The 15,663-nt window shown below is 37.5% G+C and overlaps 1 protein-coding gene across 1 annotated transcript in view; it reads left to right on the top strand.

Annotated features, from left to right (window-relative positions):
- The window catches only part of LOC133522880 (protein couch potato), a 221,644-nt gene extending 212,752 nt beyond the window's left edge, over positions 1–8,892 (top strand). The window contains 5 exon segments of the mRNA XM_061858342.1: positions 698–842; positions 1,712–1,881; positions 2,387–2,580; positions 3,965–4,169; positions 4,971–8,892. Coding sequence (XP_061714326.1) covers positions 698–842; positions 1,712–1,881; positions 2,387–2,580; positions 3,965–4,169; positions 4,971–5,006 — 750 coding nt within the window. The 3' untranslated portion in view covers positions 5,007–8,892.
- Positions 8,893–15,663: the final 6,771 nt, after the last annotated feature.

Here is a 15,663-nt window from a genome sequence, read left to right as displayed (position 1 = left end):
GCTTTCAAACACAGTAAGATGTTCTAACAACAAAAATATCTCTGGAAAAGACTGAGATATAAGATTTAAGAAACCTAATTGCTGTTGTATATACTAAACAAATTGTAAGACGCACGGTGTTACTAAACCTCTTTCATCACATGCCTCAACACAGCCAAATGAGCACTATAGTTAATATTTCATTGTAGACTTGGAATAACATTTCCTAACTCGAGTAACCGCATCGTAAGTTATGCTAAACCCATGCACATATCGAATAGACCACATCGGGCCATCAGTGGGCCGCGCTCGGCGCCGTGTGACCAATATTTAACGTGTATATACGCAAATGCATGTCACGGTTTGACAGGTTTTGATGTCACGTCCCGAGCACTGTGTTCCGTCACTCTGGCAGCAGGCGCGATTCTTAAGACATGTCCAATAATCCATCCTACTAAAATGAAATTGCATTTAAAAAATGGGTTTTTACGATGTCCATTTGATTCATAAACAGTGGGTTTTATATAAGTAAGCTGGGGGATATTGCAATTAGATTGTATTAGACACAATTGGCTGTCCTCATCCAAATGCAGTATCCTCTTCCCGGTATACCGTGATACGTGTCCCCGCCGCCGAGGACACAGTTAGGGAGTACGCGGCAACCGAGCCTTCCATCTTCATTATATCGGAGCGCCGCGCCGCTCGCGGCTGTTCACAGCAGGGCGTCCGATTCGACCCCGACATGCCGCAAACGATTCGGCTGGAGTTCGCTAAAAGCAACACGAAGGTCAGCAAGCCGAAGCCGGCAGTTGCCACCGCCGCGCCAGCTGCACACCCTGCATTGATGCACCCACTCACTGGACGTAAGTACCGCAGTACGCACACACCGCCCGGCGCTGCTCGACCACCCTACACCCCTTCAGACCTCACTCAACCGCCCACTCTTATCATGTTTCGCGATTCCATGATATAGCCGTTCCCTAAATACACTATCAATGACTGCAGCAAAATTGAGATCTCTTCAATTATCATTAATGGTGACTAAAAGAATTCCTTCACAAGTGAACCGCAAAACACTGATAAATAAACTAGTTTACAATTCAGTGTTTTTTTTTCACTTAAATTTGTAATGCAGATATACCTAATCATATTAGGGTGTCGAGTAAACGCCATGGGCAAGTATCTGTGATCGCTTACACGTACCACGCAAGGCCTAGCTCCGCGAAGCTCTTTCCAACAATCGATCTGTCGGTTTCTTAACACTACCACATGTTTTCATGATACCTTATGTAACAACATTCAAATCTGCAAGCCGTGAAAACATGTTGAACCTTAGTTCTCTTGATACTATATTAATCCGAATGGCAAGATTTTTGATCGGGGGCTGTAGCCTAGATGACAATTATTTATCGTACAAACACCAAAAAGTAATCATGTATCGGAATGACAGATGCGACGGACAGTCACCTCCTCCTTTCCATACATTATTAGAAGATTGTCTTCTTGGCCGGCCCTAGAACATCAGTATTACATTTACATAAACGTACAAGGTTAATATGCAATTTCCTTAAATTTCGCGATTCTAGTGCTTCGGATTCTAGTATTTGGAGAACAAAGGCCGAGCGAGCACACTGTAAATAATGATTTTCCATAGTTAGTGAGACAGCTCGAGCTAATTATTTTTTTACGGAGTTGTTTTTGTATTGGATAGTGACGTGGTACGATTGCGCAGACTTAGCGAGTCCGTTCTTCCCCGGCGGCGGGGAGCTGTGGCACCACCCGCTGGCGTACGGCGGAGAGCTGCCGACGCTCTCGCACGGACTCGTGCACCCGGCCATCCACCCGCAGATGGCGCCTGTACGCTCCTACCTTTGACTAGCTGCCTCCGATAGGCCACACCACGTAAGTACCTTTTTCATGACCTTTCGGCCTTTCTCAAAAATGTTAAGGTGATAAAGCTATTTGTGAAAGTACTTGTGTTGCCGAGGTAATATTAAAATATCTAAGTCTATTATCGAATAAAGTTTATAATTTTTCGTACCCAATTAGGTATTGACTCTTTCACTTGGCAGCCCAATTTATAGCGCTACGTCGTAGCGCGTAGCCGGTACTTTTCTCTCTGTAGCGCCTTCTTGGGATATCGCGTTTCGTTCCGTGAAGTGTGCATTTTCAGTCATAGTTATGACTGTAACTAAGCTTAAAATTATTAATAGGGTTTCACACAGATTTAACTACAAAAAGTTACTGTTATCCTTGTAATTTAGTTGTGTAACTCCATAAACGTGGTCTTTACATTAGCAGATATAGCTCTCAAATTAATTACGATTGCTTTGCGTAGAAGAGTAAATAAGCATTTACTTTAAAACGCTCGCCAGCTTCAATTAAATGTCAGTATTTGAACGGGCAGACCCCCCTTACGCTGGGCGCCTGCGTGCTGCCGGCGCCGGCGCTGGGCTCGCCGGGCGCGGCCGTGCCGTCGCACGCGCAGCCGCCCGCGCACCCCGCGCACCCCACGCACCCCGCGCCTCCCTGCTCCACGCTGTTCGTCGCTAACCTCGGACAGTTTGTCTCCGAACATGAACTTAAGGAGATATTCAGCAGGTAAGCTTTATTACATATACGATGGGACCGAGCAAGATTTGGTTTGTTCAGAATCTTCGGCTGACGTATTTAATTAAATATGTTCCTGCATTTCCTTACGAATATTCACTGCAGATCCTCAGTATAAAGATTGAAGTGCAACCTTGTTAAGATGCTGAACAGCCATCGATGCCTATCCTATATGATATATGAATGTAAAATTAAGTACTTAATTTATTTAGACTGGAAGTATTAAGGAAGGAGATATATAGGTAATTAGTGTTGGAAATGAAAATGTGCCACACTGCTTAGTTACCATCCTAATCGTTAAATGAAAAATACATGGATGGCACTATCCATACTATGCGTACTATAGTAGTATTAAAAAAAAATAGAAAGTATACCCTTTAATCTTCCAGTCCAAATAGCTACCTACTTTTAATGTCACGTGCATGACCACACACGATTAATGTTAAAATTAAAGTATTAGTCCAAATGTGATGAACAGTATTAATGAATATGTCAGAATTAATATGTCTATGTAATCTTCCACAGTGCATGTTTCACCAAAATCACAATGTCGTCCACGTATAAAATAATTAGGTCTTACTTTTTGTTGTAAATTGTCTGACACGAATTATTGCGATGATATGTCGTTTTAGTGACGACTAATATTATTTTGCAATACATTTGTGTGAGAATCATAGACAAAATGTAATAATAAAATGGACAAATTGGTGGTAAATATTGTTGGCGTGTTATTAACAGCACTTGACAATCTCGTTACCTTATAATTTGATGTGGCTTGACACTAAACAGCTGATAAAAAAATACGCTAACATTATTTTGCACCTCTTTATTCGACTTACTATTATTTTGCTTATGGTCAGAACTTATGCCTGCACTCGTCCCACCCACCGAGCATGACAGTGTAATATCACTTGTATTGCTCCATACTATCACGACTAGTCATAACTATCCGCACACCACACACACAGAGCCATTTACTTTCTGTTCCGATGTACTAGATTGCACTTTCACAGAAGCCACTATGCCATCAGTTTGATTTTATTTTTAAACATAATCTGATGCGGTTGATTAGAAAGAACTGACCGTTATAAAAATTGGATAATTAAAAAATCGGGTATGCTAGATGGCAAAGGCATAACATACCCCCAGTATTTTTTCTAAAACCATGTTATAGGTAATTTACGGCAAGTTCTTGATCCATCCGGTATGACACTCTAACACACCCAATCAATTATTAGCCGCATCGCAGATCAAATTATAAATTTAATTATAAAATAACGTTGTGTAAGCCATAACCGGGCACGAACAAACAACACACACTTGTAAAATCTGGTGGGTGGAGTGAGCGGGCGCTTCTAAAGATGGTGGGTGACAGTTGCGCGGGATTCTCGCGGCTGCGGCTGCTGACGGCCGGCGGCGGCAGCGGCCCAGTGGCCTTCGTCGACTTCGCTAGCCCCGCGGACGCGGCCGCCGCGCTCGCGCGGCTGCAGGGCGCGCTGCTTCTCAGCTCTGAGGGGGCCATCCATCTTGAGTACGCGCGGCACAAGATGGCACACAACGGCTGGATTCTCGCGCACGAAGTACGCACGCGCACTATGTTCACAATATTACTAGGGTGCAGAACCTTCGACATAGTTTTATTATTCATTGTACCCCCGTTTTACGTTGATTATATAGTAGATTGTTAATAACCAAGGGATTAAATGATGCCTTTCAACCGAGTCAAATACTACTTTTCGTTTCGAATACGAGGCAAGTAAAATACATGTGTGTTTTTTAACATGACTAAGTATCATTTTATACGACTATACGCATTTCTTGAGGGTACTTTCAATTAACCATTTAGGTAAAAGTAAAAGCTATTTATGGAATGAGGAGTTAAATATCAGAGTGGATATTGTATAACAAATTTATTTAAAAACAAATGTCAATTGCTTATCGAAAAAATTTTGGATCGTACTTGGAGTGTAAAATGCTCTAGTGCCAAAATGTATCACTTTCTGCACAGTTTTTACAACAATAACGACCCTCCTTCAGAGCATGAGAAATGAACATTTTTAGTGATCGCTACGGTAAGGCTACGATACAGGAAGGAACTGCACCTTACGGACGTGTTTAATGTTTTGGATCCCATATAATTGTAAAATTAATTAATTCAGGTATACGTGAATGAACCTGATTTTAGACTAAAGTTCAACGTGATCTACGAACAAACGTACAATAATATGGATTTCAAATGCAATAATCGTCACTAATTTTCCACCTTGCACAACGCACAAAATGCTTGCGTAGTTTTAATAAATAAATATATAATTTACTATGAGTTACATTTACTTCAATAATTTTTTGGTTTCAATAATAACCATTTTGTCGTTTACCAGGGAGCCAAAGGCGGAGAAGAGAGCGAACAGCATTAGCTCATTCGTTGCTCTCGGCACTTGACAACCAGCGAACTGAGGGGCGCGCAATCTTGATCCTCGACGCATCGGAACCGCGGGAGATGGAGCCTACTGCTACAGCCAATGTCAATACTACGGCTGCTAGGATCAAGATTCAATCAACAACACCTTCTCGTAAGCTGTACAGAACCAAACACACGCAAGCCGATTATTCCTTGTAAAAATCACAGGTTTTGGTAGCCTACTCGTGGCAATGCTCTTATCTCCTTACAACGTTATTGTTTTCCGATCCAGCGTCAGGGGTGTGGTGTCTTAATTTATACCAAAATTAGCACAAAGGGTTATTTTATTGCATTAATATTAACATTCCAGTTTTATTGTTCACCGTTCATAATAAAAAATATGTTTATAATTATTAATTTAAATGATTAGTTCTTCGTGTAAACTTTATTGTTTATTTATTGACGATATTTTATTTTAAATGTGTAATATAAGATTTATTTACAACTTTGCACATTCGTTTCTACAAGACCGATGCAAACAGCTGAGAGGATTTATAATTATAGTGTAATAACAGAAATTAAACATTTTAGGATAAATCTCATTCGAATAAGCTAAAAACCAAAGGTGCCCTTCATAGAAAGATTACGTTGTGTTAAATAATATTTCAAGTTAAATTATTTAAAATGAAGTTGTATGTAATAAATACGATGCTTTTGTTTTAGCCTCAATAATGTTAGCGTTTTTAAATGAATTTCATAACTAATTCAAATTATATTTATCTAATACTTTCTTAGTAATTTTTATATTATTCAATCACTCGTTAAAGCGCTGGCACTCTAGTGTTGGTCTTACGGTCCCTTCTTTCTGTAAATGGAATTATCGGAATAATTATAAAGATTGAGTATACTCGACGCGACTGGACAGGGACGCCCCTTGGTGCCGCTTGCTGTGGAGTGCGACTCGCTGCCGCGCCGGCCGCCGCGCCGCGCCGCGCCGCCACCGCCGCCGCTCCTCTCCCACCTGTCCCGCCTGTTCTCCACTTGTGTCACACACGAATATTCCTTTCTATGTGCCTTGCCTACCCTGTTCCCTGTTCCTTCGAAGTTTTTAATATTTTTACACTTCATGTTCTTGTTTGAGAGTTGAACTGAAGGGAAACGGGAACTAATAGTAAAGCGGGGCGCGGTGCGACCGGCCGACGTCGGTTCAGTCTTGTTGCGAGAATTTAGCCTTGGCCTTATGAGAGTTAAATAACTTAAATGTAATCATTATACCTATTAATTAATTGTAATAATATATTAGTTAGCGCCGCGCAAGTGCGCTGACGCCGAATAGTGAAACAATTACTCTATCTGCATGCTTTGACGAGCTTTTTGGTAATAATCTAATTTTAAATTTAGTAGTTACTTTTATTGTGTAATCGTTAGGACGATACCATACATTTAGATAAGGGTATTTATTGTAGAAAATCGACATAGTTACATTACTATTTAATGAAAGTTATTCATACATAATAATGAAACAATGTAATGAATTTTAAATTTACTGAAATGTAAGGGTTAATCAAATGGAAGATTAATATATTTTTTATTTTTAGCTAGTTGACTATCGCATACAGAATACTAGTTACCTGCTGAAATGTATCTCCGGAGCCCGCTCCGAGCGCACGGCAGTGCGAGATAGCAATAAACCAAAAATAAAATCTTAATGTTATTTAGGTACCTATTAGTGACATATTCTGCTGATGTAAACATGTAAAAATTATATAAAAAATTAAAAAAAAATCCCTGCTTAGGCTATTGTAATAAGATATTGGAATATTGTTTTGTTTGACGTTGACGCGACGGAAATGGACGATTCACGACCCCGCCGGGCGAGAGCTTGGCGGGCGGAGGTTCCGCATGTGAATTCTTATGAAAATTTCTTAGTCAATATTTAATAGAAACCTTGTCAATTTTTGACTTAGCAAAATTTTATACGTTGTTTATAGTAACTGTAACTTCACAATGTACCGAGCGTCGTGACGTATAGACCAAAGATAAAGGATATACATAATTTTTAGTACTAACCTCAGACCATACCAAATTTGTATTTTATAGACAATCCTGTACTGGCAATAACGTTTTGCAACGTGGAGGACATGCGTCTTACGAGGAATTTTAACGACGAGTCGGACGATAAAAATACTTATCGTGTGGCTATCTATTATCAGATCAGACACAAAATAATAATCACTCTATATCTAAATCTCGAATTCTTTAATATATTTATTCGTAATAAATTCATTGTCGGTTTTAATGATTAAGCTAAGTCAATGTTTACTTATTTATTTCGATTAATGCTAATTCGTAAGTAATTATGTAATAAATAATGTAGTGATCTCCCATACCTTCGGCGGTCGGCGGTCTCGGGAACAGACTTAAAAATACAACGAAAAGTTATTTATTTCTTTTCTGTTGTTAATTTTTCAGGCTCATTGGTGACCTCGATATGCGACTCTGCTATGACGAGTCTCTTTTCGGTGTGATTATCAAAGTCAACTTAAACGACAAGGCAAATTGAGTCACCAATGAACCTCAATAGTTTTGATTTGCCTACAACGCCTCCGGTTGCCATTTTGTGTAGAGTTGTTATATTTAAACAAGATGGCGGCGGAGGTGGCGTGGACGCGAGGAGACGCCGCCGCCGCCATGATTCCGTCCAACAACCGTAGATAGCGCGTAAGAGACGTCCAGTGGCTGAGGACACGGCTACGTCACCTTTTGCGGGACTACTCGATACATATCATCGTGTAATATTAATGTGTAATTAGAGTAAAGAGCGGTTTCATAGAGACGTTTATTCTGTATCTTGTCTACTTACTATCTATTACTTGTAATGCAATCGGCTACATGTCACGCCTAATTCTAAATGTAACCGAATTCAGTTGGAAACATTAACGCTTGAAATTTCTGTTCTGTACCTGCCTATTACAAACTTAAATTTGAACTTTTACTTATTTATTTAGTCTTGCGGAATATACCTACTATTTGTAATAGAAGAACGAAATTATTTTTAAAACGTTATTTTGTAAACGTTTACTGTGAAATCGAAAAGATGGTATCGGATCATCGTCATTAGGCAGACGCGAGGGTGAGAGCGTGACATTGGCCCGCATGTGATAGGGTAGAGTAGGGGTGGTAGCAGCGCCTTGCAACTTAGGTTAAGTGAAGCGGTATCACACAAACGCCGTACATCGGAAACATATCAATTCTGTGCCCCTAATAAATTTAGTTAAATACTAATAATCTAAGAGATACATATGAATAGAATAAAGCAACAAAATAGATGTTTTGAGTATCAAATACTGAGTGTTGTTTTCGTACGTTAAAGTAATGTCGTCGACTAGATTGTGTTTCGACGTGACTCACAGAATATTATAGTACCCGAGTAGAGGCGCGCGAGTTTCGATTACTTTTGGTTATACCGCTATTATAGATTTTAAATGTTATCGTTATTTTAAACTTTAAACTAATAATTATGGCTTAATTACCAAATTAATTTTAACACATGGCTTCAGATTCAGTATTAATGTCCTTGTTTTAACGGTGGCAAGAGTAGGATGCCACTGAAACTTATTTGTATATTGAGCAAAATAAACAATACAAACTATATAGCTAAGTAATTAATTGTTAGATTTGTGTGACTTGAATCATTTAAATGCTTTTAGAGCAGAATGGTAAGGTGTTATTGTGGTTAAAGAAAAAAAACATAATGACATTGTAAAAATAGTGATAACTATAGCTTAATTATAATTATTATAACTTTTATAGATGTTCATTGATTTCTTTTCTTACTTCATGGAGTATTGTGGCATTGGAGACGTCATTGTTAATTCAAATAAATTTGAGCTCATCCTCAATCGAAGTTTTTATTCAACGGTACCCCGCTATGAGTTCAGGTCGGCGGCAGCCTAATATAATACCATTCATGAATTCTTAACCTGCGAGAGAGCCCAGCCAATATCATTTTAACGACCTTTTATGAGAAGAATTATATCCTTTGAGTACCTAAATTACGAAGTTAGTTAGTTGTGACATTTAAAAAGCAATACATATTTTGTTATTTTATTAGAAAGTCTTGTAATCAGAATAGTACTAAATCATAGGCACCTAATTTAGGATAACTCAGATTAGATATAAATGACAGTTGAGCTTTTTTTAAAAATTTGCTTTGTAGATGTAAATGCTTACTGCTGCTTTCTGTAAACCTGATTTAGAAGAGATGAACTGGACGTGTCTTAGTCTGACGGTTTTTACAGTAACGTCAAACTAAATTAGTTTTACAGACTGCAGAAACAACTATCAGTGAAAATGCTAGGATATTTCATTATTTCATTGACTAGGTATTGATAAACTTACGGCGGTGTTGTATTTCTGTTATTAAATTAGTTTTAAAGCATTATAGGGTCCAAAGATTGGGAATAAACAATATTAAAAAATAAACATCTGTTTGTTCATTTCACAACGCTGTGTTAAGAGTAGCTTCAATTTCATATTATCCCTTTTTTATTTCGAAATTATTTCTAGCTGTTTTAGTATCAGTTTAAAAAGTACCTAGCCACATTTATAAATAATCCTTATCCTTTTTTGTATGATTTCATTATCACAATTCGGTTACTTTAACTCTCTGATCGACACATGGTTTTGATTTGCTACTCGTACCTTCTTGTAATCATAAAGTATAGGTACTACAATTGACGAAGTTGTTAACGAAGTCGAGGTAGTTTAGTGCTTGAACACGGTGAGAGCGCCAATACAATAGTTCCAGACTGAAATGGTGCCTTTCACCCGAATTAAACACTCTAATTTTCATTTCGAATATGAGGAAAGTAAAATACATGTATATTAAAAAAACCGGACAAGTGCGAGTCTGACTCACCCACCGATGGTTTACAAATGTATATTTAAGATTTTTCCTTGTAAATACAAATGTAGTGTACGAAGATATTGCTTGCCAAATTTCATAGTTTTAAATTCAACGGGAAGTACCATATGAATTTTGATTCCCTTGAGAGTGTCTCTAAATATACGTTTTTTGCGGCATAAACCACTATATTTTTTTACGTTAACTTAGAAGTTTGATTTTTTCAAAGCTTCGAGGTGCTATAAACCTGAGTATGTGGTTTTAATTTCAATTCGATACCTCACCGCGTTTCCGAGACAAATGGTCTTGAAAAACAGAGAGACAGACGGACGGACGGACGACAAATTGATCCTATAAGGATTCCGTTTTTTTTTCATTTGAGGTACGGAACCCTAAAAACATGACTAAGTATAAACTTTTACGTTTAAGTATTTCTTGAGGGTACTTTCAATTTTAGGAAAATAATCGTTATTGATGGAATGGGGAATGAAATATCAAAGTGGAAATTGTACAACAAATCCATTTGAAACAAAAATGTAATTGCTTATTACAAAAAAAGAAAAAAAAAACGTACTGTGAAAGTAAAATGTCCTAGAGCAGAAACGTATCACTCCCTGCACACTGCATAGAATAACAATGACCCACTTCCAAAGCATGAGTAATGAAAAGTATATTACAAGCATAATACTTATTTACTACGATTGGACACCGTGTTTGAAATATCGACTAAAACCATCCGTGAATAAAAAAATCTATATATAGAATATAGATTTTTTTATTCACGGATACACTTATTTCTTAAGGTGTGTAAATTCCCGTAGTTGGAAAATAACTACCTAAGTGCCTTGTAAAGAATTGTAAAAGTAATAAATTACGAATACTTTTATCCCGGACTTTGTTTAGCAAGTTGTTGGCAATAAATAAATGAGTAGGGAAGTTTTGGCAAGTCTCGCCGAGACCATCGCTCAAACAACTCCGAGGTTGATAGACATTTTGAAGCTATGTCAAGTTTGCGGGTAAATAATATATGAGAATAAACCTCTGCTGGAACCTTGCATTTTAGTGTATTGGAAATACTTAGTACCTATTGAATTCATAAATGAGAGTTCTATTCTCGCTTTACCGAAGTCTTATAGAAAATGGCATCAATCAGGGTTGGTACATTTTACACATTTAGTTAACCTTTTGACCGCCAGACGGCGCAGGACTGCCGCGCCCTGGACGCCAGGCGATCGCGATTATTTAAGCGAAATTGAACTTTACGGAGTCCCGCGTCTGTTCGGTGGCGTCCTTGGCAAGACTTTCCGATGACGTTCACAGCTGTCTGTGGAAGTCAAATGGTTCAAAAATATTAGGTACACGTGCGACATGTTACCGGCCGAATTAGTACGCATTCATGTCCGGTTCGATGATAGTGGGATGCAAAAACAGTACCTAATAGATCAGCCGTACCTACGGTGTCAACCAATCCTGTGGCAAATAAGATTAATGATATACTTAATTTCAGTTGGTGATACATATGAGTAGAATAACTTGCATGAATGCTTTATATATGCCATAATGATCATATCGGTCATTTCGATTCAATGGATTCTATTATTTATTCCTGATTGGGTTTTTTTCCCTGAAGTGCAGAGTGCACTCTTTGTCTGACGTGGCAATTACACGAAAACTTTATTTTATTTTTTTTAAACCAAGCGTTAGTCAGTTTCTTGAAAAGCAGCTGAAAAGAGACTTCAGCTCGATGTGCAAGACTCTGTTTTCACGAAACGATCTTCAGGTGTGCCTACTACGAGTATTATACCAAAAGTTTACATGTATGTTTTTACATATATGTCTAATTTTTTAACTAAAACACAACAGCAGATTTCAACGGATGAGGCTAAGTATTAAAATGTAAGTAATTAACTGGTAAGTAAATGTATTGTTAAGGTATGTTATAAATTTGTGTAGATAATGTTACAGAAAGAAATTGCGCAAATCTACGTTGATTTCTACTTCACACCGATGCCGCTATGACATCGCTCTTTTTTCACTTGTACGAGTAAAAACAACAATAGTCAAAGTAGATATATTGTAGCTAATTGCCTAAAAGTAGCTTTTTCATTAGGTATATTACTACCTAAACTAGCTAATAAAACAGTTTCAAAAGGTACTCATTATTGCATTACTTCAGACAATCTCGCTGCTCTTGAGATACCCGTCCCATCTCAAGTACAAGATTGAAGCAGACTTAGATGGAGTTTGGATAGAAAGCCTTGCATATATACTGAATACGTACAACGCGCTAACTTGATATGGTAGTACTGAGTATTATAGCCAGTTTAACGACTTCTAGTAGTCGGTCTGGGCGGTCATAAATACACACACACACATTTATAATACACATATTGGAAATAATGCTAACACACAGTCCCTACCTAAATAATGCAAATGCAAGCAAAGCGCTTGTAAGCAGTAACTTCTTACAAAATATAATATAAAAATGTTAAAGTAGTGTAGTTCTTTGATTTCAATACTACGTTATTGTACTATAAATGAATTGAAATAAATAAGTGCTAATTCTTGCCCTTAGACCGCCACTAATATAATTTGGCCACAAATTCTGTATTGGTAAGTAATTATTGGGTTAAAGTAATTAAAACAGGTTGAAAACATTATGATTCACGATATGCATTATTACTATTTATATTTATAAAATAAGTCGAATAGAGCAATGACGTCAGATTTTACGTTTTTACTGCTGAGTTGTTATTTTGTGTGGAAAATGTTGAAACTAGCAAGTCATATGCACTGTGATTAGCCACGGAAGATTAGTTAATTATATATTTAGAGTTAAACTTACTGAGACCCCATTCAGAGCTCGCAGCAAATTAGTTTGAAAATCATGTGATCATATCATTAATATCACAATAGTTGCAAGGGGAGTGGATACGCCTGGATACGTACGTAGATACGTTAAAGTCTGAGGTGTAGTTAATACCTAAACACGAGTTACAAGTAGGTGTCTATTAATGGATTATTGTTAATATTGTACAATGGAGTGTCTAGTTTATATTGTAGATTGACATTAGTAGTAAATGTTACATTAGAGTGTATTGTGTAAATGTATACCCATTGATAAAGTGAGACAAAACTCGCTTTCTTACCTACGCACAACTCTCAGTTTTCGTTAGGCGCACCATGTTTTTCACTCGTCACAAAACTCTTAAACGCAGCGCTTTAACAGTTTTACGACACCTCATTACCATGACTATGGCCCCCATGGGCGCAAACTTTACCAACTTTGCCCTACATGCCCCACTGCAAGCATTGGGATAGTTTGCGGCACTTTAATTAACTCGTATTTAATGCACGCGTGACATGTTTATCTGGCTAAGGTGACCGCATTTAACTTTGCCTTTCGTCGTCGCAAAGTTTAATTGATTCTGGACCTTGTTAAAGTTAACACATAGTCGGCTTTCGTTTACGTAGATTTGACAAATATACCTAAAGATAATTACTAGAGGCAGTTTACTGCCCATTGGCGGTTGTCAAATAAATACCTACATGTAACAAGGTGTAGGTAATCGTAGATTAATGCATATAAATGTATAAAGCATGTATCGACACACATGTGTGTAGGTATTAGGTATCCAATATTTTATAATTATGAATACGCTCCCAGATTAATACCAAAAAATTATAAAACAAAGCCAGGCAGGCTCAACTGAGAAAAAGGAAACAAACAAAATAAAAGAGCTTATTACCAAACCATCATTAAGGATTTGTTCCAAATCGCCCGCGACAACATAAGTCCATGCGACAACGTTATTTATATACCGTCGAGTGTTCCGAATCCACGTTAAACAGAACGTTGATCCGTAAATCGGGGATCTTTCGATCGCTTCGACATGTGAGAGACATATCCCAGATGTTTCTGAAACGTTGCCACATCAAAGACGTAACCACTCTCATATCGGATTATTTCTAGGAAAATTTATTACATTGATTCTGAAGAATTCTTGGCGTTCGGTTTTATATTGAATGGCTTGGTCTGGTTTAGAATAGTGAAAAATGTTGAGGAATTAATGCTTGTTTACGTGTATGTGGGTGTTTAGGTTAAGTGTACACCAGTTTACGTATCAAATGTGTTTCGTAACTAGAGAATATAACAAATTAATAATAATACATGTATTTGCTAATCAACACCCGCAATTAAATACAACAATCAAAATTCAATTTAAATTAAGTCAATACATTCCAGAGAGAATAGTACCACAGATTAATAATTTATGACTAATAGATTAAGAGGAAAGGGGACGACCGCTTCTCCATACAAACGTAATCTCTATTTTCCTTTCTAGATATTAACATTATAAGTATTAGAAACTATTTTAATATAATTTGATGTAAGTATTTTACTCATAACTATGCCCCTTCGTTTGACTTTTGGCATTCACTTGATTTATTTAAGAGTTAGGAGCGAAAAACAAATTCCATAAAAAAATTAATAACTTCTTTGTCTTTACACCGTGTCCAATAAGTTCGAATACAAACTTTTAGCACTTGCTGTATAGACATACGGATCGCTGGCTATAAAATTCTTATTTTAATTTAAAAAGTATATTGACATAAACATAGTACTATAATTTCATAAGTCACGTATTTTTAGTTTGGCTTCAATACACGATGAAGTACGTTCGTGAAGAAATTATTAGAAAATTCCTTAAAGGCGACAGGCCATGTGCTATATTCAAGGCGTTACAACCCCATGGAATTAAACGGAATCTGGTTTATACTACTATAAAAAGGTATAAAGAGATCTCTTCTACAGAGGACAGGAAAAGATCCGGTCGGCCCCGCTCAGCTAGAACTGAAAAAGTGGTAAAGGCTATAAGAGAGCGAATTCGGCGGAAAAAACACCGTTCTATTAGAAAATTAGCTGCTGATCTGAAAATTTCCAGGGGATCTGTACATAATATATTGAAAAAAGATCTTGGATGTCATGCTTATAAAAAACGAAAAGTACATGGCATTTCAGATGCAACCAAGAAAAAGAGAGTAGAAAGATGTAGCACCATACTTTCTTGGCACGCAGGTGACGAATTTGTTTTCTCGGACGAGAAACTCTTTGTGTTAGAGCAGCCTCATAACGCCCAGAACGACCGGTTGTGGGCAGCACGGATAGAAGACATTCCAGAGTATGAAAAGAATGTGCCTAGGTTCCAGAGCTCACCATCAGTGATGGTTTGGGGTGCTCTTTGTAAGAGGGGCAAACTGCCTCTAGTTTTTATTGATAAAGGCGTTAAAATCAATGCGGCATACTATAAATCGGAGGTTTTGGAGAAAAATGTTGCCCCAAATTTAAAAAATATGTTTGGAGACGATTATTATGTTTTCCAACAAGACGGAGCTCCGTCGCATACGGCAAACGCTGTTCAAGCTTGGTGCAAGGCTAATTTGACCGATTTTTTGCCGAAAAATGAATGGCCACCAAGTTCTCCAGATTTAAACGTACTAGATTATTTCGTATGGTCATACATGCTCTCGAAACTAAATAATTATAAAGTCGCAAACCTGAGCCATTTTAAAAAGGTTATCGTGCAAATTTGGGACGATATGCCGATGGATGCGGTGCGTGCCGCTTGTGACTCTTTTGAGAAACGTTTGAAACTTGTAAAAAAAGTTAAAGGTGGAGTAATTCCAAAACATTTGTTGTAAATATTGTATATAAATGTGGCTTTCATTTAATATAATTTTCATAACATAAACTACGCATACATTT

Source organism: Cydia pomonella, chromosome 11 (genome assembly GCF_033807575.1).
Source record: "Cydia pomonella isolate Wapato2018A chromosome 11, ilCydPomo1, whole genome shotgun sequence".
Taxonomy (NCBI): domain Eukaryota; kingdom Metazoa; phylum Arthropoda; class Insecta; order Lepidoptera; family Tortricidae; genus Cydia; species Cydia pomonella.
The sequence above is the reverse complement of the archived record's forward strand: the minus strand, read 5'-3'. Positions and strand labels throughout refer to the sequence as shown.